Here is a 27292-nt window from a genome sequence, read left to right as displayed (position 1 = left end):
GCCCAGAACTACACTGGAAAACATGGTCAATGACCTGAAGAGAGCAGGGACCACAGTCTCAAATATTACCATTAGTAACACACTACGCCATCATGGATTAAAATCCCACTAGTCCACGTGCTCACACAAGCACATGTCCAGGCCTGTTTGAAGTTCGCCAATGACCATCAGAATGATCCGGAGGAGGCATGGGAGCAGGTCATGTGGTCAGATGAGACCAAAATAGAACTTTTTGGTATCAACTCCACTCGCCGGGTTTGGAGGAAGAAAAAGGATGAGTAGAACCCCAAGAACACCATTCCAACCGTGAAGCATGGTGGGGGAAACATCATATTTTGAGTGTGCTTTTCTGCAAAGGGGATATGTCGACTGCACTGTACTGAAGAGAGGATGAATGGGGTCATGTATCACGAGATTTTGGCCAACCTCCTTCCCTCATTAAGAGCACTGAAGATGAGTTATGTCTGGGTCTTCCAGCACAACAGTGACATGAAACACACAGCCAGGGCAATTAACGTCAAAAACTACAGGAAACGTCTGACCTCTGTAATTGCAAACAAAGGTTTCTGTACCAACTATTAAGTTCTGTTTTTCTATTGTATCATGCAATAAAATGCAAATTAATTATGTAAAAATCATACAATGTGATTATGTTTTTTATTCTTAGATCCTGTCTCTCACAGGTGAAGTGTACCTACCATTAAAATTACAGACCCCTCCATTCTTTGTAGGTGGGAAAACTTGCAAAATTGGCAGCGTATCAAATACTTATTTTCCCCACTGTATCTGGTCAGTTGGGGTACATGTCTCTAAAAGTGGAAAACTCCTTTAATACTCAGCACAGTCCAGTCATCCTGCGGATACATCTACATTTTACACTATTAGTTTAAAAAAAAAAGTTGTGCAAATTAGGTGGAACGTAAAACTCCGGGTAAATTCTGAAAAGTTGAATACCAAGGTCACGCAAATAAATCCTGGTTATAGAGCATGGAACATGAAACATCTGTCACCTCTGAGCTCTAGCTCCCTCCCCATAAGTGCTACTACTTTTGTCATTTTTAACAAAAATGGAATATAGACACGTTTTTAAGATTAGACGAGTGCCCTCCCTATTTCTTACACAAAATTCTCATGTATTATTACTATTATTATTATTATTATTATTATTATATTCCCGCTGCACCCCTGGGAATTTGTTTTTGGTTTCAAATCCACCGCTTAAGTTCCAGAAATATTGACCTTTTTGTTTTGTGCTATTTTTTAGGTTTTGTTTTTTTACCAAGGGGGCATTTCTCATAGGGTAATAGTGCAGAGCAGCCTAAAGACACGCCCCAGAGGATCCGGTGAACAACATCTCCTTGTAAAGACCATAAAAACTGGCAATAAATAAAAATGTCCATATCTATGGAACTAAATGGCTGATTAACAAATAAACAAACAAGGAAAAATTAGAATACAATACTCTGGGGAACATTGGTATAATAATTTTTACTCTTTTTTTATTTTCAAAGTGATATGTGGCCAATTCACACAGCAGGACCGGGACGCCACGTCTTCCTCTGTACTCTGCAGAAATGAGGCAAATGTTCTTACTAGAAGATTTTTGATACGTACATTTGATCTGAAGCACATACATATTCAATGGATGGATGGCTGTTGTGAATTTTGTTGTCGGGCTCCCTCCTGTGGTCATGAATGGTACTTCGGCTGGTTCTGTCCATGGACTTCCTCTGGTGGGTGTTTAAGAGTTTCCTTCCACAGGTGACGAGGTTAATTCGTTAGCAGGCTGCTCTATTTAACTCCACTTAGATCTTTTCTCCATGCCACCTGTCAATGTTCCAGTATTGGTCTAGTTCACTCCTGGATCGTTCTTGTGACCTGTCTTCCCAGCAGAAGCTAAGTTCCAGCTTGTATTTCTTTGGTTTGCTATTTTTCTGTCCAGCTTGCTATTTTTATTGTTGTCTTGCTTGCTGGAAGCTCTGGGACGCAGAGGGAGCGCCTCCGCACCGTGAGTCGGTGCGGAGGGTCTTTTTGCGCCCTCTGCGTGGTCTTTTTGTAGGTTTTTCTGCTGACCGCAAAGTAACCTTTCCTATCCTCGGTCTGTTCAGTAAGTCGGGCCTCACTTTGCTAAATCTATTTCATCTGTGTGTTTGTATTTTCATCTTTACTCACAGTCATTATATGTGGGGGGCTGCCTTTTCCTTTGGGGAATTTCTCTGAGGCAAGGTAGGCTTTATTTTTCTTTCTTCAGGGCTAGCTAGTTCCTTAGGCTGTGCCGAGTTGCATAGGGAGCGTTAGGCGCAATCCACGGCTATTTCTAGTGTGTTTGATAGGATTAGGGATTGCGGTCAGCAGAGTTCCCACGTCCCAGAGCTCGTCCTTTATTATCAGTAACTATCAGGTCATTCCATGTGCTCTTAACCACCAGGTCCATTATTGTACTGACCACCAGGTCATAACAGTACAGGTGGCCCAAAGTACTAATGCATCTCAATAGAGAGATAAGAGAAGTTCTGAGACCATTTTTTTTCTTTGCACTGTGTTTTGTCTCTCTTTTCCCCTTTACCTCTGGGTTGTTCAGGACACAGATGTAAACATGGACATTCAAGGTCTGTCCTCTTGGATGGATAATCTCACTACAAGGGTACAAAACATTCAAGATTTTGTGGTTCAGAATCCGATGTCAGAGCCTAGGATTCCAATTCCTGATTTGTTTTTTGGTGATAGATCTAAGTTCTTGAATTTCAAAAATAATTGTAAATTGTTTCTTGCCTTGAAACCTCGCTCCTCAGGTGACCCTGTTCAACAAGTAAAGATCATTATTTCCTTGTTACGTGGTGACCCTCAAGACTGGGCATTTTCCCTTGCGCCAGGAGATCCGGCATTGCGTGATGTTGATGCGTTTTTTCTGGCGCTTGGATTGCTTTATGACGAACCTAATTCAGTGGATCAGGCAGAGAAAATCTTGCTGGCTCTGTGTCAGGGTCAGGATGAAGCGGAGATATATTGTCAGAAGTTTAGAAAGTGGTCTGTGCTCACTCAGTGGAATGAATGTGCCCTGGCAGCAATCTTCAGAAAGGGTCTCTCTGAAGCCCTTAAGGATGTCATGGTGGGATTTCCCATGCCTGCTGGTCTGAATGAGTCTATGTCCTTGGCCATTCAGATCGATCGACGCTTGCGTGAGCGTAAAGCTGTGCACCATTTGGCGGTACTATCTGAGCATGGGCCTGAGCCTATGCAATGTGATAGGACTTTGACCAGAGCTGAACGGCAAGAACACAGACGTCGGAATGGGCTGTGTTTTTACTGTGGTGATTCCACTCATGCTATCTCAGATTGTCCTAAGCGCACTAAGCGGTTCGCTAGGTCTGCCACCATTGGTACGGTACAGTCTAAATTTCTATTGTCCGTTACTCTGATTTGCTCTTTATCATCCTATTCTGTTATGGCATTTGTGGATTCAGGCGCTGCCCTGAATTTGATGGACTTGGAGTATGCTAGGCGCTGTGGTTTTTTCTTGGAGCCCTTGCAGTATCCTATTCCATTGAGAGGAATTGATGCTACGCCTTTGGCCAAGAATAAGCCTCAGTACTGGATCCAATTGACCATGTGCATGGCTCCTGCACATCAGGAGGATATTCGCTTTTTGGTGTTGCATAATCTGCATGATGTGGTCGTTTTGGGGTTGCCATGGCTACAGGTTCATAATCCAGTATTGGACTGGAAATCTATGTCTGTGTCCAGCTGGGGTTGCCAGGGGGTGCATGGTGATGTTCCATTTTTGTCTATTTCGTCTTCCACTCCTTCTGAAGTTCCAGAGTTTTTGTCGGATTATCGGGATGTATTTGATGAGCCCAAAGCCAGTGCCCTACCTCCTCATAGGGATTGCGATTGTGCAATTAATTTGATTCCTGGTAGTAAGTTTCCTAAGGGCCGATTGTTCAATTTATCTGTGCCAGAACACGCCGCTATGCGGAGTTATATAAAGGAATCCTTGGAGAAGGGTCATATTCGACCGTCGTCATCACCGTTAGGAGCAGGGTTATTTTTTGTGGCCAAGAAGGATGGTTCTTTGAGACCTTGTATTGATTACCGCCTTCTTAATAAAATTACAGTCAAATTTCAGTATCCTTTGCCGTTGCTGTCTGATTTGTTTGCTCGTATTAAAGGGGCTAGTTGGTTCACCAAGATAGATCTTCGAGGGGCGTATAATCTTGTGTGTATTAAACAAGGCGATGAATGGAAAATAGCATTTAATATGCCCGAGGGCCATTTTGAGTACCTGGTTATGCCATTCGGGCTTTCCAATGCTCCATCAGTATTTCAGTCCTTTATGCATGACATCTTCCGAGAGTACCTGGATAAATTCCTGATTGTGTATTTGGATGATATTTTGGTCTTTTCGGATGATTGGGAGTCTCATGTAAAGCAGGTCAGAATGGTGTTCCAGGTCCTTCGTGCGAATTCCTTGTTTGTGAAGGGGTCAAAGTGTCTCTTTGGAGTTCAGAAGGTTTCATTTTTGGGGTTCATTTTTTGCCCTTCTACTATCAAGATGGACCCTGTTAAAGTCCAGGCCATTTACGATTGGACTCAGCCGACATCTGTGAAGAGCCTGCAAAAGTTCCTGGGCTTTGCTAATTTTTATCGGCGCTTCATCGCTAATTTTTCTACTGTTGCTAAACCGTTGACTGATTTGACCAAGAAGGGTGCTGATGTGGTCAATTGGTCTTCTGCAGCTGTAGAGGCTTTTCAGGAGTTGAAGCGTCGTTTTTCTTCTGCCCCTGTGTTGTGCCAGCCAGATGTTTCGCTCCCGTTTCAGGTTGAGGTTGATGCTTCTGAGATTGGAGCAGGGGCTGTTTTGTCGCAAAGAAGTTCTGATGGCTCGGTGATGAAGCCATGTGCTTTCTTTTCTAGAAAGTTTTCGCCTGCTGAGCGTAATTATGATGTTGGTAATCGTGAATTGTTGGCCATGAAGTGGGCATTCGAGGAGTGGCGTCATTGGCTTGAAGGAGCCAAGCATCGCGTGGTGGTCTTGACAGATCACAAGAATTTGACTTATCTTGAGTCTGCCAAACGGTTGAATCCGAGACAGGCTCGATGGTCGTTATTTTTCTCCCGTTTTGATTTTGTGGTTTCGTACCTTCCGGGCTCTAGGAATGTGAAGGCTGATGCCCTGTCAAGGAGTTTTGTGCCTGACTCTCCGGGTGTTCCTGAGCCGGCGGGTATTCGCAAAGAGGGGGTAATTTTGTCTGCCATCTCCCCTGATTTGCAGCGGGTGCTGCAAAAATTTCAGGCTGATAGACCTGACCGTTGCCCAGCGGAGAAACTGTTTGTCCTTGATAGATGGACTAGTAGAGTTATCTCTGAGATTCATTGTTCAGTGTTGGCTGGGCATCCTGGAATCTTTGGTACCAGAGATTTGGTGGCTAGATCCTTTTGGTGGCCGTCTTTGTCACGAGATGTGCGTTCTTTTGTGCAGTCCTGTGGGACTTGTGCTCGGGCTAAGCCCTGCTGTTCTCGTGCCAGTGGGTTGCTTTTGCCCTTGCCGGTCCCGAAGAGGCCCTGGACGCATATTTCTATGGATTTTATTTCGGATCTCCCCGTCTCTCAAAAGATGTCGGTCATTTGGGTGGTTTGTGATCGCTTTTCTAAGATGGTCCATTTAGTACCTTTGTCTAAATTGCCTTCCTCCTCTGATTTGGTGCCATTATTTTTCCAGCATGTGGTTCGTTTACATGGTATCCCGGAGAACATCGTTTCTGACAGAGGTTCCCAGTTTGTTTCGAGGTTTTGGCGATCCTTTTGTGCTAGGATGGGCATTGATTTGTCTTTTTCCTCGGCTTTCCATCCTCAGACAAATGGCCAAACCGAACGAACTAATCAAACTTTGGAAACATATCTGAGATGCTTTGTTTCTGCTGATCAGGATGATTGGGTGTCCTTTTTGCCGTTGGCTGAGTTCGCCCTTAATAATCGGGCCAGCTCGGCTACTTTGGTTTCGCCATTTTTCTGCAATTCTGGTTTCCATCCTCGTTTCTCTTCAGGGCAGGTTGAGTCTTCGGACTGTCCTGGTGTAGATACTGTGGTGGATAGGTTGCAGCAGATTTGGACTCATGTGGTGGACAATTTGACATTGTCCCAGGAGAAGGCTCAACGTTTCGCTAACCGCCGGCGCTGTGTGGGTCCCCGACTTCGTGTTGGGGATTTGGTTTGGTTGTCATCTCGTTATGTTCCTATGAAGGTTTCCTCTCCTAAGTTTAAGCCTCGTTTCATTGGTCCGTATAAGATTTCTGAGGTTATCAATCCTGTGTCGTTTCGTTTGGCCCTTCCTGCTTCTTTTGCCATCCATAATGTGTTCCATAGGTCGTTATTGCGGAGATACGTGGCGCCTGTGGTTCCATCCGTTGATCCTCCTGCCCCGGTGTTGGTTGAGGGGGAGTTGTAGTATGTGGTGGAGAAAATTTTGGATTCTCGTGTTTCGAGACGGAAACTCCAGTACCTGGTCAAGTGGAAGGGTTATGGTCAGGAAGATAATTCCTGTGTTTTTGCCTCTGATGTTCATGCTGCCGATCTGGTTCGTGCCTTTCATTTGGCTCATCCTGGTCGGCCTGGGGGCTCTGGTGAGGGTTCGGTGACCCCTCCTCAAGGGGGGGTACTGTTGTGAATTCTGTTGTCGGGCTCCCTCCTGTGGTCATGAATGGTACTTCGGCTGGTTCTGTCCATGGACTTCCTCTGGTGGGTGTTTCTGAGTTTCCTTCCACAGGTGACGAGGTTAATTCGCTAGCAGGCTGCTCTATTTAACTCCACTTAGATCTTTGCTCCATGCCACCTGTCAATGTTCCAGTATTGGTCTAGTTCACTCCTGGATCGTTCTTGTGACCTGTCTTCCCAGCAGAAGCTAAGTTCCAGCTTGTATTTCTTTGGTTTGCTATTTTTCTGTCCAGCTTGCTATTTTTATTGTTGTCGTGCTTGCTGGAAGCTCTGGGACGCAGAGGGAGCGCCTCCGCACCGTGAGTCGGTGCGGAGGGTCTTTTTGCGCCCTCTGCGTGGTCTTTTTGTAGGTTTTTGTGCTGCCCGCAAAGTAACCTTTCCTATCCTCGGTCTGTTCAGTAAGTCGGGCCTCACTTTGCTAAATCTATTTCATCTCTGTGTTTGTATTTTCATCTTTACTCACAGTCATTATATGTGGGGGGCTGCCTTTTCCTTTGGGGAATTTCTCTGAGGCAAGGTAGGCTTTATTTTTCTTTCTTCAGGGCTAGCTAGTTCCTTAGGCTGTGCCGAGTTGCATAGGGAGCGTTAGGCGCAATCCATAGCTATTTCTAGTGTGTTTGATAGGATTAGGGATTGCGGTCAGCAGAGTTCCCACATCCCAGAGCTCGTCCTTTATTATCAGTAACTATCAGGTCATTCCGTGTGCTCTTAACCACCAGGACCATTATTGTCCTGACCACCAGGTCATAACAGATGGCCTATCTATAATTATATGTAAATATAGAAGTTATTAAGAAGACGTTAAGTAAGGATTAGGAACGTTATTCTGCATCGCCAGTAAAAACAGAGCATAGCCTCCTTACGACACTTTGGCACTCTCCACAGGGAGAGATCTTACCCCTTAGACCAGAGGTGTCAAACTGCATTCCTCGAGGGCTGCAAACAAGTCGTGTTTTCAGGATTTCCTTGTGTTGCACAGGTGATAATGTAATCACCTGCCCAGAATGATTCCATCACCTGTGCAATACTACGGAAATCCTGAAAACATGACCTGTTTGCAGCCCTCGAGGAATGCAGTGTGACACCTCTGCCTTAGACCCATGTCAGAAGCCTCTTATACAGCCAAATCAGCTCCTTGCTTTGCATCGAGGAGAAGCAAATACCCCGGAACATGGTCTAATTTTTATCCTAAGCCATGTGGCAAGGTTTGTTATAGGGTCAATTTTGACTTTTAGGATTGGTACTTCAAAAAAGTAGCACTAGGTACAAGTCCTCAAGACAATTTGCCTATATAACTAAGAAACAGCTAGTGCGCCCCTGGAAAAGATGACGGCTCATAGGTAGAAGTATATTAAAGACTAGATGGTGACCCAATTGTAACGCATCGAGTATTCTAGAATAGGCATGTCCACGTAGTATATTGCACAGCCACGAAGTATATTGCCCAGTCACGTAGTATATTGCCCAGCCACGAAGTATATTGCCCAGCCACGTAGTATATTGCCCAGTCACGTAGTATATTGCCCAGCCACGTAGTATATTGCCCAGCCACGTAGTATATTGCTCAGCCACGTAGTATAGAGCACAGAGCCACGTAGTATATTGCCCAGCCACGTAGCATATTGCAGAGCGAGGCAGTATATTGTTCAGCCACGTAGTATATTGTGCAGCCATGTAGTATATTGCCCAGCCTTGTAGTATATTGCACAGCGACGTAGTATATTGCCCAAGCCACGTAGTATATTGCACAGCGACGTAGTGTATTGCCCAGCCTTGTAGAATACAGCACAGAGCCACGTAGGATATTGCCCAGTGACGTACAATATTACCGAGCCACGTATGTCACAGGTTAAAAAAAATAAATAAATAAACATACTCACCTAACGATCCGAGGGCCCCTTGTAGTTGAACATACTCACCATTCTTGTCGCTTTTCCTCAGCGTCCCGTCTGTCCGCCTCCTGGGATCGTGTGCAGATGGGCGCGCGGCTGCCGCCATCTTGCGTTCCCAGGATGCTTTGCGAAATTATCCATATGACTTAGTGGTCTCGCGAGACCGCTAGGTCTTATGGGTAATTTCGCAAAGCATCGCTGGGAAAGGAAGATGGCGGCGGGCGCCAGCGGCTCAGCGGACAACGGAGGGTGAGTATAGCAGTTTTTTTATTTTTTTTTTAACTATTTTTAACATTAGTTTCTTTTACTATTGATGCCACATAGACAGCATCAATAGTAAAAGGTTGGGGACACACAGGGTTAATAGCAGCGGTAACGGAATGCGTTACTGCCGGCATTAACCCTGTGTTAGCGGTGGCCGGAGGGGAGTATGGAGCGTGCGGGGAGCGGAGCGCCAGGGACACAGTGCGGGGAGCGGAGCGCCGGGGACACAGTGCGGGGAGCGGAGCGCCGGGGACACAGTGCGGGGAGCGGAGTGCCGGGGACACAGTGCGGGGAGCGGAGCGCCGGGGACAGCGAGTGCGGGTAGAATGGAGCGGCCATTTTCTTCCGGACTGTGCCCGTCGCTGATTGGTCGTGGCTGTTTTGCGGCGACCAATCAGCGACTTGGATTTCCATGATAGACAGAGGCCAGGACCAATGAGTATCCGTAACAGAAGGACAGACAGACGGAAGTACCCCTTAGACAATTATGTATATAGATAGATAGAAGAAGTATGTTTACCAGGATCAAACAGGCACCTTCATCAGGTTGTATAATATCTGGTCTGATGAAGGCAATCACTGAGCACAGAAACGGATAAGCTCATTAACCCCTTCCCGACCTTTGACGCATACGCTGCGTCATGAAAGTCGGTGCCATTCCGACCCATGACGCAGCATATGCGTCATGGAAAGATCGCGTCCCTGCAGATCGGGTGAAAGGGTTAACTCCCATTTCACCCGATCTGCAGGGACAGGGGGAGTGGTAGTTTAGCCCAGGGGGGGTGGCTTCACCCCCTCGTGACTACGATCGCTCTGATTGGCTGTTGAAAGTGAAACTGCCAATCAGAGCGATTTGTAATATTTCACCTAAAACAATGGTGAAATATTACAATCCAGCCATGGCCGATGCTGCAATATCATCGGCCATGGCTGGACACACTAATGTGCACCCACCCCACTCCTCCGATCGCCCCCCCAGCCCCCGGATCTGTGGCCTGCTCCCCTCGGTCCTGTGCTCCGCTCCCCCGTCCTCCTGCCCGCTCCCCCCGTGCTCCAATCACACCCCCGTGCTCCAATCACACCCCCCGTGCTCCAATCAAACCCCCCCGCACTCCGATCCCCCCCCGCACAGCGATCCACCCCCCCCGCACAGCGATTCCCCCCCCCGTGCTCCGATCCACCCGCCCGCACAGCGATCCCCCACTCCGTGCTCCAATCCACCCCCCCGTGTTCCGATCCACCCCCCCCGTGCTCCGACGCCCCCCCCCCCGTGCCCTGATCTCCCCCCCCATTATACTTACCTGGCCTCCCGGGGACCGTCCGTCTTCTTTCCTGGGCGCCGCCATCTTCCAAAATGGCGGGCGCATGTGCAGTGCGCCCGCCGAATCTGCCGGCCGGCAGATTAGTTCCAGAGTGAATTTTGATCACTGAGATATAACCTATCCCAGTGATCAAAATAAAAAAAAATAGTAAATGACCCCCCCCCACCTTTGTCACCCCCATAGGTAGGGACAATAAAAATTTTTTTTTTTTTTCCACTAAGGTTGGGGTTAGGGGTAGGGTTAGTGTTAGGGGTAGGGTTAGGGGTAGGGTTAGGGGTAGGGTTAGGGTTTCGGTATGTGCACACGTATTCTGGTCCTCTGCGGATTTTTCCGCTGCGGATTTGATAAATCCGCAGTGCTAAACCGCTGCGGATTTATGGCGGATTTACCATGTTTTTTCTGCGCATTTCAATGCGGTTTTACAACAGCGATATTCTATTTGAGCAGTTGTAAAACCGCTGCGGAATCCGCAGAAAGAAGTGACATGCTGCGGAATGTAAACCGCTGCGTTTCCGTGCAGTTTTTCTGCAGCATGTGTACAGCGATTTTTGTTTTCCATAGGTTTACATTGAACTGTAAACTCATGGGAAACTGCTGCGGATCCGCAGCGTTTTCCGCAGCGTGTGCACATACCTTTAGAATTAGGCTATGTGCACACGGTGCGGATTTGGCTGCGGATTCGCAGCAGTGTTCCATCAGGTTTACAGTACCATGTAAACATATGGAAACCAAATCCGCTGTGCCCATGGTGCGGAAAATACCGCGCGGGAACGCTGCGTTGTATTTTCCGCAGCATGTCAATTCTTTGTGCGGATTCCGCAGCGTTTTACACCTGTTCCTCAATAGGAATCCGCAGGTGAAATCCGGACAAAAAACACTGGAAATCCGCGGTAAATCCGCAGGTAAAACGCAGTGCCTTTTACCCGCGGATTTTTCAAAAATGGTGCTGAAAAATCTCATACGAATCCGCAACGTTGGCACATAGCCTTAGGGCTAGGGTTGGGTTGGAATTAGGGTTGTGGTTAGGGTTAGGGGTGTGTTGGGGTTACGGGTGTGTTGGGGTTAGGGTTGTGATTAGGGTTACGGCTACAGTTAGGATAAGGGTTAGGGGTGTGTTGGAGTTAGAATTGAGGGGTTTCCACTGTTTAGGCACATCAGGGGGTCTCCAAACGCAACATGGCGCCACCATTGATTCCAGCCAATCTTGTATTCAAAAAGTCAAATGGTGCTCCCTCACTTCCGAGCCCCGACGTGTGCCCAAACAGTGGTTTACCCCCACATATGGGGTACCAGCATACTCAGGACAAACTGCGCAACAATTACTGGGGTCCAATTTCTCCTGTTACCCTTGTGAAAATAAAGAAATGCTTGCTAAAACATCATTTTTGAGGAAAGAAAAATGATTTTTTATTTTCACGGCTCTGCGTTGTAAACGTCTGTGAAGCAATTGGGGGTTCAAAGTGCTCACCACATATCTAGATAAGTTCCTTGGGGGGTCTAGTTTCTAAAATGGGGTCACTTGTGGGGGGTTTCTACTGTTTAGGCACACCAGGGGCTCTGCAAACGCAATGTGACGCCCGCAGACCATTCCATCAAAGTCTGCATTTCAAAAGTCACTACTTCCCTTCTGAGCCCCGACGTGTGCCCAAACAGTGGTTTACCCCCACACATGGGGTATCAGCGTACTCAGGAGAAACTGGACAACAACTTGAGTAAGGCGGCACGACCGTTGAAACGCGTATGATTTTAATGCACTTTAAGCCTGTGACTGTCACTGGTATGAATCACCCGTTTTTGTGTCTATGGATATGAAGATGGACTTTGGATTTATGTGCTTTTAACGAATATGGAATAAAAGGTATTTTTTATGGACAGCACCCGCGCTGGACTTCTGCTTTTTCCAACAACTTTTGGGGTCCAATTTCTCCTGTAACCCTTGGGAAAATAAAAAATTCTGGGCTAAATAATTATTTTTGAGGAAAGAAAACGTATTTATTATTTTCACGGCTCTGCATTATAAACTTCTATGAAGCACTTGGGGGTTCAAAGTGCTCACCACACATCTAGATAAGTTCCTTGGGGGTCTAGTTTCTAAAATGGGGTCACTTGTGGGGGGTTTCTACTGTTTAGGCACATCAGGGGCTCTGCAAACGCAACGTGACGCCCGCAGAGCATTCCATCAAAGTCTGCATTTCAAAACGTCACTACTTCAATTCCGAGCCCCGGCATGTGCCCAAACAGTAGTTTACCCCCACATATGGGGTATCACCGTACTCAGGAGAAACTGGACAACAAATATTGGGGTCAAATTTCTCCTGTTACCCTTGGGAAAATTAAAAAATTCTGGGCTAAATAATTATTTTTGAGGAAAGAAAACTTATTTATTATTTTCACGGCTCTGCATTATAAACTTCTATGAAGCACTTGGGGGTTCAAAGTGCTCACCACACATCTAGATAAGTTCCTTTCGGGGTCTAGTTTCCAAAATGGGGTCACTTGTGGGGGGTTTCTACTGTTAAGCCACATCAGGGGCTCTGCAAACGCAACGTGACGCCCACAGAGCATTCCATCAAAGTCTGCATTTCAAAACGTCACTACTTCAATTCTGAGCCTCGGCATGTGCCCAAACAGTGGTTTACCCCCACATATGGGGTATCAGCGTACTCAGGAGAAACTGGACAACAACTTTTGGGATCCAATTTCTCCTGTTACCCTTGGGAAAATAAAAAATTCTGGGCTAAATAATTATTTTTGAGGAAAGAAAACGTATTTATTATTTTCACGGCTCTGCATTATAAACTTCTATGAAGCACTTGGGGGTTCAAAGTGCTCACCACACATCTAGATAAGTTCCTTTCGGGGTCTAGTTTCCAAAATGGGGTCACTTGTGGGGGGTTTCTACTGTTAAGCCACATCAGGGGCTCTGCAAACGCAACGTGACGCCCACAGAGCATTCCATCAAAGTCTGCATTTCAAAATGTCACTACTTCACTTCCGAGCCCCGGCATTTGCCCAAACAGTGGTTTACCCCCACATATGGGGTATCAGCGTACTCAGGAGAAACTGGACAACAACTTTTGGGGTCAAATTTCTCCTGTGACCCTTTGTAAAATAAAAAATTGCAGGCTAAAAGATCATTTTTGAGAAAATATTTTTTTTTTTTATTTTCATGGCTCTGCGTTATAAACTTCTGTGAAGCACTTGGGGGTTCAAAGTCCTCACCACACATCTAGATTAGTTCCTTTGGGGGTCTAGTTTCCAAAATGGGGTCATTTCTGGGGGATCTCCAATGTTTAGGCACACAGGGGCTCTCCAAACGTGACATGGTGTCCGCTAATGATTGGAGCTAATTTTCCATTTAAAAAGCCAAATGGCGTGCCATCCCTTCCGAGCCCTGCCGTGCGCCCAAACAGTGGTTTACCCCCACATATGGGGTATCAGCGTACTCAGGACAAACTGGACAACAATATTTGCGGTCCAATTTCTCCTATTATCCTTGGCAAAATAGGAAATTCCAGGCTAAAAAAATCATTTTTGAGGAAAGAAAAATTATTTTTTATTTTCATGGCTCTGCGTTATAAACTTCTGTGAAGCACCTGGGGGTTTAAAGTGCTCAATATGCATCTAGATAAGTTCCTTGGGGGGTCTAGTTTCCAAAATGGGGTCACTTGTGGGGGAGCTCCAATGCATAGGCACACAGGGGCTCTCCAAACGCGACATGGTGTCCGCTAACAAATGGAGCTAATTTTCCATTCAAAAAGTCAAATGGCGCTCCTTCCCTTCCAAGCCCTGCCGTGCGCCCAAACAGTGGTTTACCCCCACATATGAGGTATCAGCGTACTCAGGACAAATTGGACAACAACTTTCGTGGTTCAGTTTCTCCTTTTACCATTGGGAAAATAAAAAAATTGTTGCTACAATATAATTTTTGTGACTAAAAAGTTAAATGTTCATTTTTTCCTTCCATGTTGCTTCTGCTGCTGTGAAGCACCTGAAGGGTTAATAAACTTCTGGAATGTGGTTTTGTGCACCTTGAGGGGTGCAGTTTTTAGAATGGTGTCACTTTTGGGTATTTTCAGCCATATAGACCCCTCAAACTGACTTCAAATGTGAGGTGGTCCCTAAAAAAAATGGTTTTGTAAATTTCGTTGTAAAAATGACAAATCGCTGGTCAAATTTTAACCCTTATAACTTCCTAACAAAAAAAAATTTGGTTTCCAAAATTGTGCTGATGTAAAGTAAACATGTGGGAAATGTTATTTATTAACTATTTTGTGTCACATATCTCTCTGGTTTAACAGAATAAAAATTCAAAATGTGAAAATTGCGAAATTTTCAAAATTTTCGCCAAATTTCCGTTTTTATCACAAATAAACGCAGAATTTATTGACCTAAATTTACCTCTAACATGAAGCCCAATATGTCACGAAAAAACAATCTCAGAACCGCTAGGATCCGTTGAAGCGTTCCTGAGTTATTACCTCATAAAGGGACACTGGTCAGAATTGCAAAAAACGGCAAGGTCTTTAAGGTCAAAATAGGCTGGGTCATGAAGGGGTTAAAAAAAAAACAGTTCTTCTACCATTGATTAAGTAGCGCTCCGTGGTTTCTTGTTTTTCTTCTATTCTCCCCCTACCAGAGCAAAATGCCCCTGTAAATCAGTATTTTTTCCCCCTACATGAGTGCTATAAAAAACAAATCACTTCTATATGCCTTGATATAAAATCAGCGTACATGGTGGTACAGTGCGGATCCACCGATTTCTAAAGGGATCTTATAAGAGAAAATGTACTTTGTTGTTTTTGCAGCGTTGTCAACGCCACCGTTCCTGGAGAGCGACGCGACATTGTTGTGACACTTCCCAGCTGCAGCCAATCATCTGCAGCTCATCGCTATTCCGTCAGAATGGATGAAAGACCGCAGGTAACGAGAGGACGCCCATTCGCTGCGGTCGGAGCTTTGGAAGCCAAGTTGGAGCTCTTCGTCAGGACAGGACGCCACAGCTCGGAAGTGCAATCGCCTTTCCAACTTACCTCTGAGCAAAAGCCCAAATCCTTGTAACCATCGGCTTCCCTCTCCAGAAAAGACAGCTGCTAATGGCGGTCATTACATCTCCTACATAGAAAGACAGTCCGCCTTCTCAGAAGCATGAATGGCACATCCATACGGAGAAGTGTTAGGAGAGGATCATTACTAGGCCGAGTTATTTGTCCGGGGAGCTGTAACGTCAGGCGGTCACCCAAATCTTCTAGGGGCAAAGTAAGGGCTCGTTCAGATACGGACGCGTAGAAACCGGACAGCACTCGGACCAATGTTACTCATTACGGCCGTTCGGATAACATTTTTTTTTCCAAGTTCAAGTGAAACAAGATGGCAGCACTCTCTTCCATTTTCCATTGCGAATGAGACTCGCCGATTTCAAGCACGCAAAAATAAAAAAAAAATCTGTGAAACATCCGACTGTTACGGATACATTGAGAGTAATTTTTTTGCGCCTGGATGTAAAAACAGGGATGACACACGGATGTAAAATACGGACACGCAGATGAAATACAGAAGAAAATGGGACAATTTTTCCTGAGCTCGTCTGACTCCGGCCTAAGGAATGTAATGGGGAACGGTCTCCTCAGACGGAGCTGTGACTAATCGTGACTGAGGGATCCGGCCTCGTATGAACACTCCGTTAAGTAATGTGCCGGCATCGATTTACATGTGACTTGTTAAATTGGAATTTCACATTTCGTCTCAGGAGGTTGAGCAACAGACTGCTGCATAACTAGATTAAAATACTTCACAGATCACCATTTCCTTGTTCCCCAACTAGGTCCTGCCCCTGACAGTGTCCAAAAGCCAAATATACAGAATATTCACAGCACATCTTCACACCTACTTGGGGAAGTGTACACATATATACATACTAGATGGTGGCCCGATTCTAACGCACCGGGTATTCTAGAATATACATGTCCACGTAGTATGTTGCCCAGCCACGTAGTCTATTGCCCAGTCATGTAGTATATTGCCCAGCCACGTAGTATATTGCCCACTCACGTAGTATATTGCCCAGCCACGTAGTATATTGCCCAGCCACGTAGTCTATTGCCCAGTCATGTAGTATATTGCCCAGTCACGTAGTATGTTGCCCAGCCACGTAGTCTATTGCCCAGTCATGTAGTATATTGCCCAGCCACGTAGTATATTGCCCACTCACGTAGTATACTGCCCAGCCACGTAGTCTATTGCCCAGCGACATAGTATATTGCCCAGTCACGTAGTATATTGCCCATTGACGTAGTATATTGCCCAGTGACGTAGTATACAGCACAGAGCCACGTAGTATATTGCCCAGTCACGTAGTATATTGCCCAGCCACGTAGTATATTGCCCAGTCACGTAGTATATTGCCCACTCACGTAGTATATTGCCCAGCCACGTAGTATATTGCCCAGTCACGTAGTATATTGCACAGCCCACGTAGTATATTGCCCAGCCACGTAGTATATTGGCCAGTCATGTAGAATATTGCCCAGCCACGTAGTATATTGCTCAGCCACATATGTAACAGGTTAAAAAATACAAAATAAATATATACTCACCTTCCGAGGGCTCCTTGTAGTCCTGTCGCCTGTGTGCGGTGCACGCAGCAGCTTCTGGTCCCAGGTTTGGTAGGAGCGCAGGAACTGTGATGACGTCGCAGTCACATGACCATGATAGGTGGTTTTCCTTTATTGGATGCTGCCCTTCCCGTGGTTGTTCCTTCCCGGGGAAAGGCCTGGCTATTCACTGCTTGCGTTGAGAAACATGTGATGGTGTCTCCGCAGCTTCTTTACATGCATTTGCATATTTCCCATAAGGGATGGGGGCAGTGTTCTGGAATCACTGCGTTGAGAAACACGTGATGGTGTCTCCGCGGTGTTGGATGTTTTGGTCTCCACGAGGCCAATCATCTGTGCCTTCACATGACCGTGACGTCATGGAAGCTCCTTCTCGCATAGCATCCTTGGCACCGGAACCTGCCGCTTGCACTGCTGAGGACAGGACGCACGTCGGAGGGTGAGAATAACCTTTTTTTTTATTATTATTATTTTTAACAGTATCAATAGTAAAAAGTTGGTCACACAGGGTTAATGGCTGCGTAACCGGAGTGCGTTACACCGTGCTCCGGTAACGCTGGCATTAACCCTGTGTGAGGGCTGACTGGATGACTGAAGGGGAGTATGGAGCGGGCACTGACTGCGGGGAGGAAAGAGCGGCCATATTGCCGCCGGACTGTGGCCGTCGCTGATTGGTCATGGCAATGGTCATGGGCGTTTTGCCACGACCAATCAGCGACTTAGATTCCATGACAGACAGAGGCCGCGACCAATGAATATCCGTGACAGACAGACAGACGGACAGAGATGGAAGTGACCCTTAGACAATTATATAGTAGATACACAAACACACTATATTATACATAAAACATCGCGTTTTCATATCGCCTAAGGAACTTAATAAAACTAAATTGTAACAACAACGAAAGTGAAACATTTGCCTTAAAAAAAATGTTATATCTACTATATAATTGTCTAAGGGTCACTTCCGTCTTTCTGTCTGTCCTTCTGTCTTTCTTTCTGTCTCAGATATTCATTGGTCGCGGCCTCTGTCTGTCCGCTCCATACTCCCCTCCATTCATCCAGTCAGCCCTCACACAGGGTTAATGCCAGCGATAATGGACCGCGGTGTAACGCACTCCGGTTATGCAGCTATTAACCCTGTGTGACCAACTTTTTACTATTGATGATGCGTATGCAGCATCAATAGTAAAACGATCTAATGTTAGAAATAATAATAATAATAAAAAAGGTTATTCTCACCCTCTGACGTGCGTCCTGTCCTCGGCAGTGCAAGCGGCAGGTATCGGTTCCAAAGATGCTATGCGAGAAGAACCTTCCATAACGTCACGGTCATCCGCAATGTCATCACAGGTCCTGCGCTCATACCAACCCTGGGACCGGAAGCTGCCGCGTGCACCGCACACAGGGCCAGGACTTCACGGGGCCCTCGGAGGGTGAGTATATGTTACTTTTTTATTTTTTAACCTGTTACATACGTGGCTGGGCAATATAATACGTGACTGGGCAATATACTACGTGGCTGGGCAATATACTACGTGGCTGGGCAATATACTACGTGACTGGGCAATATACTACGTGGCTGGGCAATATACTACGTGGCTGTGCAATATACTACGTGACTGGGCAATATACTACGTGGCTGGGCAATATACTACGTGGCTGGGCAATATACTACGTGGCTGTGCAATATACTACGTGGACATGCATATTCTAGAATACCCGATGCGTCAGAATCGGGCCACCACCTAGTATAAATTATCTATATATATAATTGTCTAAGGGTCACTTCCGTCTGTCTGTCTGTCCTTCTGTCACGTTTATTCATTCGCTGATTGGTCTCGGCAGCTGCCTGTCATGGCTGCCGCGACCAATCAGCGACGGGCACAGTCCGATTAGTCCCTCCCCTACTCCCCTGCACTCACTGCCCGGCGCCCGCTCCATAATCCCCTCCACTCACCGCTCACACAGGGTTAATGGCAGCGGTAACGGCCCACGGTGTAACGCACTCCGTTACCGCTGCTATTAACCCTGTGTGTCCCCAACTATTTACTATTGATGCTGCCTATGCAGCATCTATGGTAAAGATATGTTATGTTAAAAATAATTTAAAAAAAACAAAAACCCTGCTATACTCACCCTCCGCCGCCTTTCTCGCTCCTCACCACGCTCCCGGGACCGCTCCATGCAAGCGGCAGCTTCCAGTCCCAGGGCTGGTGTGTGACAAGGACCAGCCGTGACGTCACGGTCATGTGACCGCGACATCATCATAGGTTCTGCTCACACCAGCCCTGGGACCGTTAGCTGCCGCTTGCAATGGAGCGGTCCCGGGAGCGTGGTGAGGAGCGAGAAAGGCGGCGGATGGCAAGTATAGCAGGACTTCAACGGGCTATAGGTGAGTATATGTTTATTTTTTTTGAAGTCTCTATACTACGTGGCTCTGTGCTGGCCAATATACTATGTGACTGGGCAATATACTACGTGGCTCTGCTATATACTATGTGGCTGGGCAATATACTACGTGGCTGGGCAATATATTACGTCGCTGGGCAATATTCTACGTCGCTGGGCAATATACTACGTGGACATGCATATTCTATAATACCCGATGCGTTAGAATCGGGCCACCATCTAGTATATATATATATATATATATATATATATATATATATATATATATATATATATATATATATATATATATATATATATACATACACACACACACATGTACATACATACAGTACAGACCAAAAGTTTGGACACACCTTCTCATTTAAAGATTTTTTCTGCACCTTCATTACTATGAAAATTGTAAATTCACACTGAAGTCATCAAAACTATGAATTAACACATGTGGAATTACATACTTAACAAAAAAGTGTGAAACAACTGAAAATATGTCTTATATTCTAGGTTCTTCAAAGTAGCCACCTTTTGCTTTGATGACTGCTTTGCCCACTCTTGGCATTCTCTTGATGAGCTTCAAGAGGTAGTCACCGGGAATGGTTTTCACTTCACAGGTGTGCCCTGTCAGGTTTAATAAGTGGGATTTGTTGCCTTATAAATGGGGTTGGGACCATCAGTTGTGTTGTGCAGAAGTCTGGTGGATACACAGCTGATAGTCCTACTGAATAGACTGATACAAATTCTATTATGGCAAAAAAAAAGCAGCTAAGTAAAGAAAAACGAGTGGCCATCATTACTTTAAGAAATGAAGGTTAGTCAGTCCGAAAAATTGGGACAACTTTGAAAGTGTCCCCAAGTGCAGTGGCAAAAACCATCAAGCGCTACAAAGAAACTGGCTCACATGAGGACGGCCCCAGGAAAGGAAGACCAAGAGTCACCTCTGCTTCTGAGGATAAGTTTATCCGAGTCACCAGCCTCAGAAATCGCAGGTTAACAGCAGCTCAGATTAGAGACCAGGTCAATGCCACACAGAGTTCTAGCAGCAGACACATCTCTACAACAACTGTTAAGAGGAGACTTTGTGCAGCAGGCCTTCATGGTAAAATAGCTGCTAGGAAACCACTGCTAAGGACAATGCAACAAGCAGAAGAGACTTGTTTGGGCCAAAGAACACAAGGAATGGACATTAGACCTGTGGAAATCTGTGCTTTGGTCTGATGAGTCCAAATTTGAGATCTTTGGTTCCAACCACCGTGTCTTCGTGCGATGCAGAAAAGGTGAACGGATGGACTCTACATGCCTGGTTCCCACCGTGAAGCATGGAGGAGGAGGTGTGATGGTGTGGGGGTGCTTTGCTGGTGACACTGTTGGGGATTTATTCAAAATTGAAGGCATACTGAACCAGCATGGCTACCACAGCATCTTGCAGCGGCATGCTATTCCATCCGGTTTGCGTTTAGTTGGACCATCATTTATTTTTCAACAGGACAATGACCCCAAGCACACCTCCAGGCTGTGTAAGGGCTATTTGACCAAGAAGGAGAGTGATGGGGTGCTACGCCAGATGACCTGGCCTTCACAGTCACTAGACCTGAACCCAATCGAGATGGTTTGGGGTGAGCTGGACCGCAGAGTGAAGGTAAAAGGGCCAACAAGTGCTATGCATCTCTGGGAACTCCTTCAAGATTGTTGGAAGACCATTCCCGGTGACCACCTCCTGAAGCTGATCAAGAGAATGCCAAGAGTGTGCAAAGCAGTCATCAAAGCAAAAGGTGGCTACTTTGAAGAACCTAGAATATAAGACATATTTTCAGTTGTTTCACACTTTTTTGTTAAGTATATAATTTCACATGTGTTAATTCATAGTTTTGATGCCTTCAGTGTGAATTTACAATTTTCATAGTCATGAAAATACAGAAAAATCTTTAAATGAGAAGGTGTGTCCAAACTTTTGGTCTGTACTATATATATATATATATATATATATATATATATATATATATATATATATATATATATACATATATATATATATACATATATATATATACATATATATATATATATATATATATATATATATATATATATATATATATATATATATATATATATACGGTATATATATATATATATACACACACACACACACACACACACACACACACATCTACATTTCTTGGGAAGCAATGCGTAAACAAAAATTAATAATTTAGTATTTGGTATCGCGTGTGCGTAACGATGCAAACTAATATAATAGTGTTATTTCGCTAAGATGAAAGAAATTAAATAATGATAAATGGCAGAATTACGTTTTTGTTTTGTTTTTCTTTTTGGTCACTTCGACCCCCCCCCCCCCCCAACAAATGGAGTAAGAGGAGAGCAAAAGCTAATATTGAACCCAGAATTGTAATGATAAAAATGTTGGTTTGTGCCACAAAAAACAAGATCTTCTACGAGTCTGTAGACCATAAAATAAAAAAGGTGCAACTCTTGGAAGATGCAGAGGGAAAAAAAAAAAAAAAAATTAATAATAATAATAATAATAATAATAATAATAATAATTATTATTATTATTATTATTATTATATATATATATATATACACACACACACATATACACACACACGTATAGCTATGCACACATACATATATGTGTGTGTGAGAATATGTAATTAAAGGTATATGGATATAAAGGTATATGGATATAATCTGTCTGCATACATACGTTATACACATACGCACATAGTTATGCACATATATACACCTATGTGTGCATATATAGACACTTAACATGTACTTTATATGTACGTGTATATACACACATACACGTACATAGTCAATGCATGCAAAGTGTCTATACACACATATATATATACACACACACACCACACGGCATATTGCTGATAATGTCTGTAAAGTGCTGTGCAATTAATGGCGCTCTATAAGTGAGTGAAATGAATAGATATTAGGTGTCTGTATACGTACACATATGTACACACACTGCAGAATATATACTATACTCATACGTACATACATATATGACAGTAAATCATACACATGAGCGGTATAATGTATGCACACACGGTGTAGGACATATACACGGTGTATATACTATATATACGGTTGTGTAATCCTGCACAGAGGTATACGGCTGACGATGTAGTGTCACCACAGCTGATGAGAGGAGGAAATAGACGGTGCGTGGTGCGGCGCAGGCCTTGGCTGTGGTAATCCCAATGTGACACCTCGCTCTTCCACTGTCCTGGGCCCTCTGAAGTGGCTGGCGGCCCCCCACATCCCCGGCAATGACGCCACCGCCTGAAGTTCACTTGCCATCCCAACTCCTGTGCCAGGATGACACAGACAGGGGGGCTGCCAGCTCACCGCTCCGCACAGCAGCAGCAGCAGAGCCGGGAGGAAGGCAGAAAACACACAGCAAACACAAAAGACAAAATCTGAGCCCTCAGCCCCTTGTCCATGGCTGCAGTGAGCGGAGGGAGGCGCGGGCAGTCTGCGGAGCTGGCACTTACACATCATATGATTCAGCTGGAGGGATCAGTGCAGACAGCGCAGTCTGGGAAAGGTCACAGCGACATCCAGGCGCACACACACACACACACACACACACACACACCGTGGGGACAGCTCGCCCCCGCCTCCCCCATAAGTCAGCGCTGCTTACCCCTCCTGGATTTGGGCGAGCTCTTCTTGCTCCTGTGGCTGGCAGCTCTCTCTTCCTCTATGGCAGCTGCTATCTCAGGGTTGTCTACTCCATTGTACCAGACTAACAGCTCCTCTCCTGGCTCAATTGGCTGCAAGAATCACAGAGACAGATATAACACCAATCAGAGGGGAGGTTGTTAGTACATTGCAGGAGGAGAGGGAAGAAGCAGGCGCAGGGCCAGAGGGCGTGGAGGCAGCAATGGGGCGCACAGCTGTACTCACCAAACAGGAAGAGCAGCGCAGCCTGGAGGAGGGAGAAGACCACCCAGCTACGGCTGCAGCCCCTCTGCTGGAAGGAGGACTGCATCATCCCACTACCCTTAACCAAAATTATGTCATGACGTAGCGGCCAGATTCCTGTCACTTCAAATTTAAAATAAATTACACAAATTAAGAAAAAATAAAAATTGGAGACGTTTTTGTAAAATTTGCTTTTGCAAAGCTGGGCGGTGGTACTGCTGCACGGCTAGTTTTTGTTATTTTTTTATTTGTTTTTGAACATGGCATAAAAATAAAAAGCTAAAAAAATGGGGTAAAGAATAAAGCGCAAAGAATAAACTGCAAATAATAGCTTTGAAAAGTTGGGTAGCATTATGTAATTTTTTTTTTTAAAGAAAAAAACATGTATTTAAAATGGGGCGATTTACAAGCATTTTTTGAGCTGTTGCTGAATTGATTTTCCTCATTTATATGGCACTAATAAATAATATAGCAGCGCTTTACACACATCGTCACTGTCCCCATCGGGGCTCACAATCTAGATTCCCTATCAGTATGTCTTTGGAGTGTGGGAGGAAACCGGAGAACCTGGAGGAAACCCTCGCAAACACGGGGAGAACATACAAATTCCTAGCAGAGCTTTTCCTTGGTCCGATTTGAACCCAGGACTCCAGTGCTGCAAAGAAACAGTGCTAGCCACTGAGCCACCCTGCTGCCCTAAATATAGTAAGGAGCTAACCACTGAGCCACCGTGATGCCGTATACACAGTACAGTGCTAACCACTGAGCCACCATGCTGCCCTATACATAGTACAGTGCTAACCACTGAACCACCCTGCTGCCCTATACATAGTACATTGCTAACCACTGAGCCACCATGCTGCCCTATACATAGTACATTGCTAACCACTGAGCCACCATGCTGCCCTATACATAGTACAGTGCTAACCACTGAGTCACTGTGCTGCCCTATACATAGTACAGTGCTAACCACTGAGCCACGTGCTGCCCTATACATAGTACATTGCTAACCACTGAGCCACCGTGCTGCCCTATACATAGTACAGTGCTAACCACTGAGCCACCATGCTGCCCTATACATAGTAAGGAGCTAACCACTGAGCCATAGTGATGCCCTATACACAGTACAGTGCTAACCACTGAGCCACCGTGCTCCTCTATACATAGTACAGTGCTAATCACTGAGTCGCTGTGCTGCCCTATACATAGTACAGTGCTAACCACTGAGCCACAATGCTGCCCTATACATAGTACAGTGCTAACCACTGAGCCACCGGGCTGGCCTATACATAGTACAGTGCTAACCACTGAGCCACGTGATGCCCTATACACAGTACAGTGCTAACAACTGAGCCACCATGCTGCCCTATACATAGTACAGTGCTAACCACTGAGCCTCCGTGCTGCTCTATACATAGTACAGTGCTAACCACTGAGCCACAATGCTGCCCTATACATAGTACAGTGCTAACCACTGAGCCACCATGCTGCCCTATACATAGTACAGTGCTAACCACTGAGTCACTGTGCTGCCCTATACATAGTACAGTGCTAACCACTGAGCCACGTGCTGCCCTATACATAGTACATTGCTAACCACTGAGCCACCGTGCTGCCCTATACATAGTACAGTGCTAACCACTGAGCCACCATGCTGCCCTATACATAGTAAGGAGCTAACCACTGAGCCATAGTGATGCCCTATACACAGTACAGTGCTAACCACTGAGCCACCGTGCTCCTCTATACATAGTACAGTGCTAATCACTGAGTCGCTGTGCTGCCCTATACATAGTACAGTGCTAACCACTGAGCCACAATGCTGCCCTATACATAGTACAGTGCTAACCACTGAGCCACCGGGCTGGCCTATACATAGTACAGTGCTAACCACTGAGCCACGTGATGCCCTATACATAGTACAGTGCTAACCACTGAGCCACTGTGCTGCCCTATACATAGTACAGTGCTAACCACTGAGCCACTGTGCTGCCCTATACATAGTACAGTGCTAACCACTGATCCACCATGCTGCCCTATACATAGTACAGTGCTAACCACTGATCCACCATGCTGCCCTATACATAGTACAGTGCTAACCACTGAGCCACCATGAAGCCCATATGTTGTACCACTTTGTACATTCAGCCTTATGGTTAAAAAAAACTAAACTTCAAAATCCTACAAAAATACATAACACGGTACATAGCCCCATATAGTTAAAAAAAATCAAGGTCCCCTGTGACCCCTCCATCATCACTTCTAGTATTCTGACCAATGGTGACAGCAAATACTAAAGAGACAAAAATTATCTATCCGCACCCCTTCTTTTCCACACACGATGGATTTTCCCCTAACACAGAAGATATAGGGTCTGATTCATTAAAGGGGTTGTCCAGGCTTGGGGCTGAAGTCAGCAGTCGCTCTACGTGACAGCAGAGAGGTGAATCGGCACTGTGCTCGGTCAGGATTCACCTGGGCCAGGAGTGAGCAGTCATGTGAGAGCAAGCATGTGATTTGTAGACTTCTGGCCACATTCTGACTAGACGTGCCCGGCCTCTCTCACGTCTAGTTGGCATGTGCCCACCACTTTCCTAACGCATCCTGACAGCGCGCACACTGTGCTCTGTGATCAATCACAAGTCTGTAGTCACATAGGGCCCCAAGCCTGGACAATCCCTTTAAACGCCTTGACCAGTCGACCCCTTAGGCCGGCTTCACACTCAGCGTATGAAAATACGGTCCGTATATTACGGCCGTAATACGCTGAAATGTCCCGAAAATAGTGGTCCGTAGCTCCTCCGTAGGCAGGGTGTGTCAGCGTTTTTTGCGCATGGCATCCTCCGTATGTAATCCGTATGGCATCCGTACTGCGTGGTTTTCTCGCAGGCTTGCAAAACCAACATACCGCTATAGAAATGATCCATGTGTCCCGAAAAGAAAAAAATATATATATATATATATATATGTCAGTGAGACACAGATATGTATATATATTACTATTTTTTCCAGCGCTATACAGCTTGAAAGCCGGTAATTCAATTACCGGCTTTTTCTTTCTCCTTCCTAAAACCCGACATGATTTGAGACATGGTTTACATACAGTAAACCATGTCTTCTCTCCATTTTTTTTGCAGATTCCACACTACTAATGTCAGTAGAGTGTATCTGCAAAATTTGGCCGTTCTAGCTCTTAAAATAAAGGGTTAAATGGCGGAAAAAATTGGCGTGGGCTCCCGCGCAATTTTCTCCGCCAGAGTAGTAAAGCCAGTGACTGAGGGCAGATATTAATAGCCTGGAGAGGGTCCACTGTTATTGCCCCCCCCCCCCGGGGCTAAAAACACCTGCCCCCAGCCACCCCAGAAAAGGCACATCTGGAAGATGCGCCTATTCTGGCACTTGGCCACTCTCTTCCCATTCCCGTGTAGCGGTGGGATATGGGGTAATGAAGGGTTAATGCCACCTTGCTATTGTAAGGTGACATTAAGCCAGATTAATAATGGAGAGGCGTCAGTTATGACACCTATCCATTATTAATCCAATTGTAGTGAAGGGTTAAATAAAACACAAACACATTATTTAAAATTATTTTAATGAAATAAAAACAATGGTTGTTGGAGTATTTTATTCTACGCCCAATCCAGTCACTGAAGACCCTCGTTCTGTGAAAGAAAAAACATAATAAACCAACAATATACTTACCCTCCGCAGATCTGTAACGTCCAACGATGTAAATCCTTCTGAAGGGGTTAAAACATTTTGCAGCAAGGAGCTTTGCTAATGCAATGCTACTCCTCGCTGCAAAACCCCGGGGAATGAGTCTAAATATAGATCAATGAGCTATATTTAGCTTCATTTGCGGTGAGGCGCCCTCTGCTGGCTGTTCATAGAAGCTCCCAGGCTTTCTAGGTAAGTTCCCACGATCTATGAACAGCCAGCAGAGGGCGCCTCACCGCAAATGAAGCTAAATATAGCTCATTGATCTATATTTAGCCTCATTCTCCGGGGTTTTGCAGCGAGGAGTAGCATTGCATTAGCAAAGCTCCTTGCTGCAAAATGTTTTAACCCCTTCAGAAGGATTTACATCGTTGGACGTTACAGATCTGCGGAGGGT

The 27292-nt window shown here is 45.4% G+C and overlaps 1 protein-coding gene across 2 annotated transcripts in view; it reads right to left on the bottom strand.

Annotated features, from left to right (window-relative positions):
* The window catches only part of PRDM2 (PR/SET domain 2), a 132362-nt gene that overhangs the window by 51044 nt on the left and 54026 nt on the right, over nt 1-27292 (bottom strand). For both annotated transcript variants that reach the window (XM_069742436.1, XM_069742435.1), the window contains exon 6: nt 22898-23027. In XM_069742436.1, coding sequence (XP_069598537.1) covers nt 22898-23027 — 130 coding nt within the window. The remainder of the gene's footprint in view (nt 1-22897; nt 23028-27292) is intronic.

Source organism: Ranitomeya imitator, chromosome 10 (genome assembly GCF_032444005.1).
Source record: "Ranitomeya imitator isolate aRanImi1 chromosome 10, aRanImi1.pri, whole genome shotgun sequence".
Classification (NCBI taxonomy): Eukaryota; Metazoa; Chordata; class Amphibia; order Anura; family Dendrobatidae; genus Ranitomeya; species Ranitomeya imitator.
This window is presented reverse-complemented; position numbering and strand designations above follow the sequence as displayed.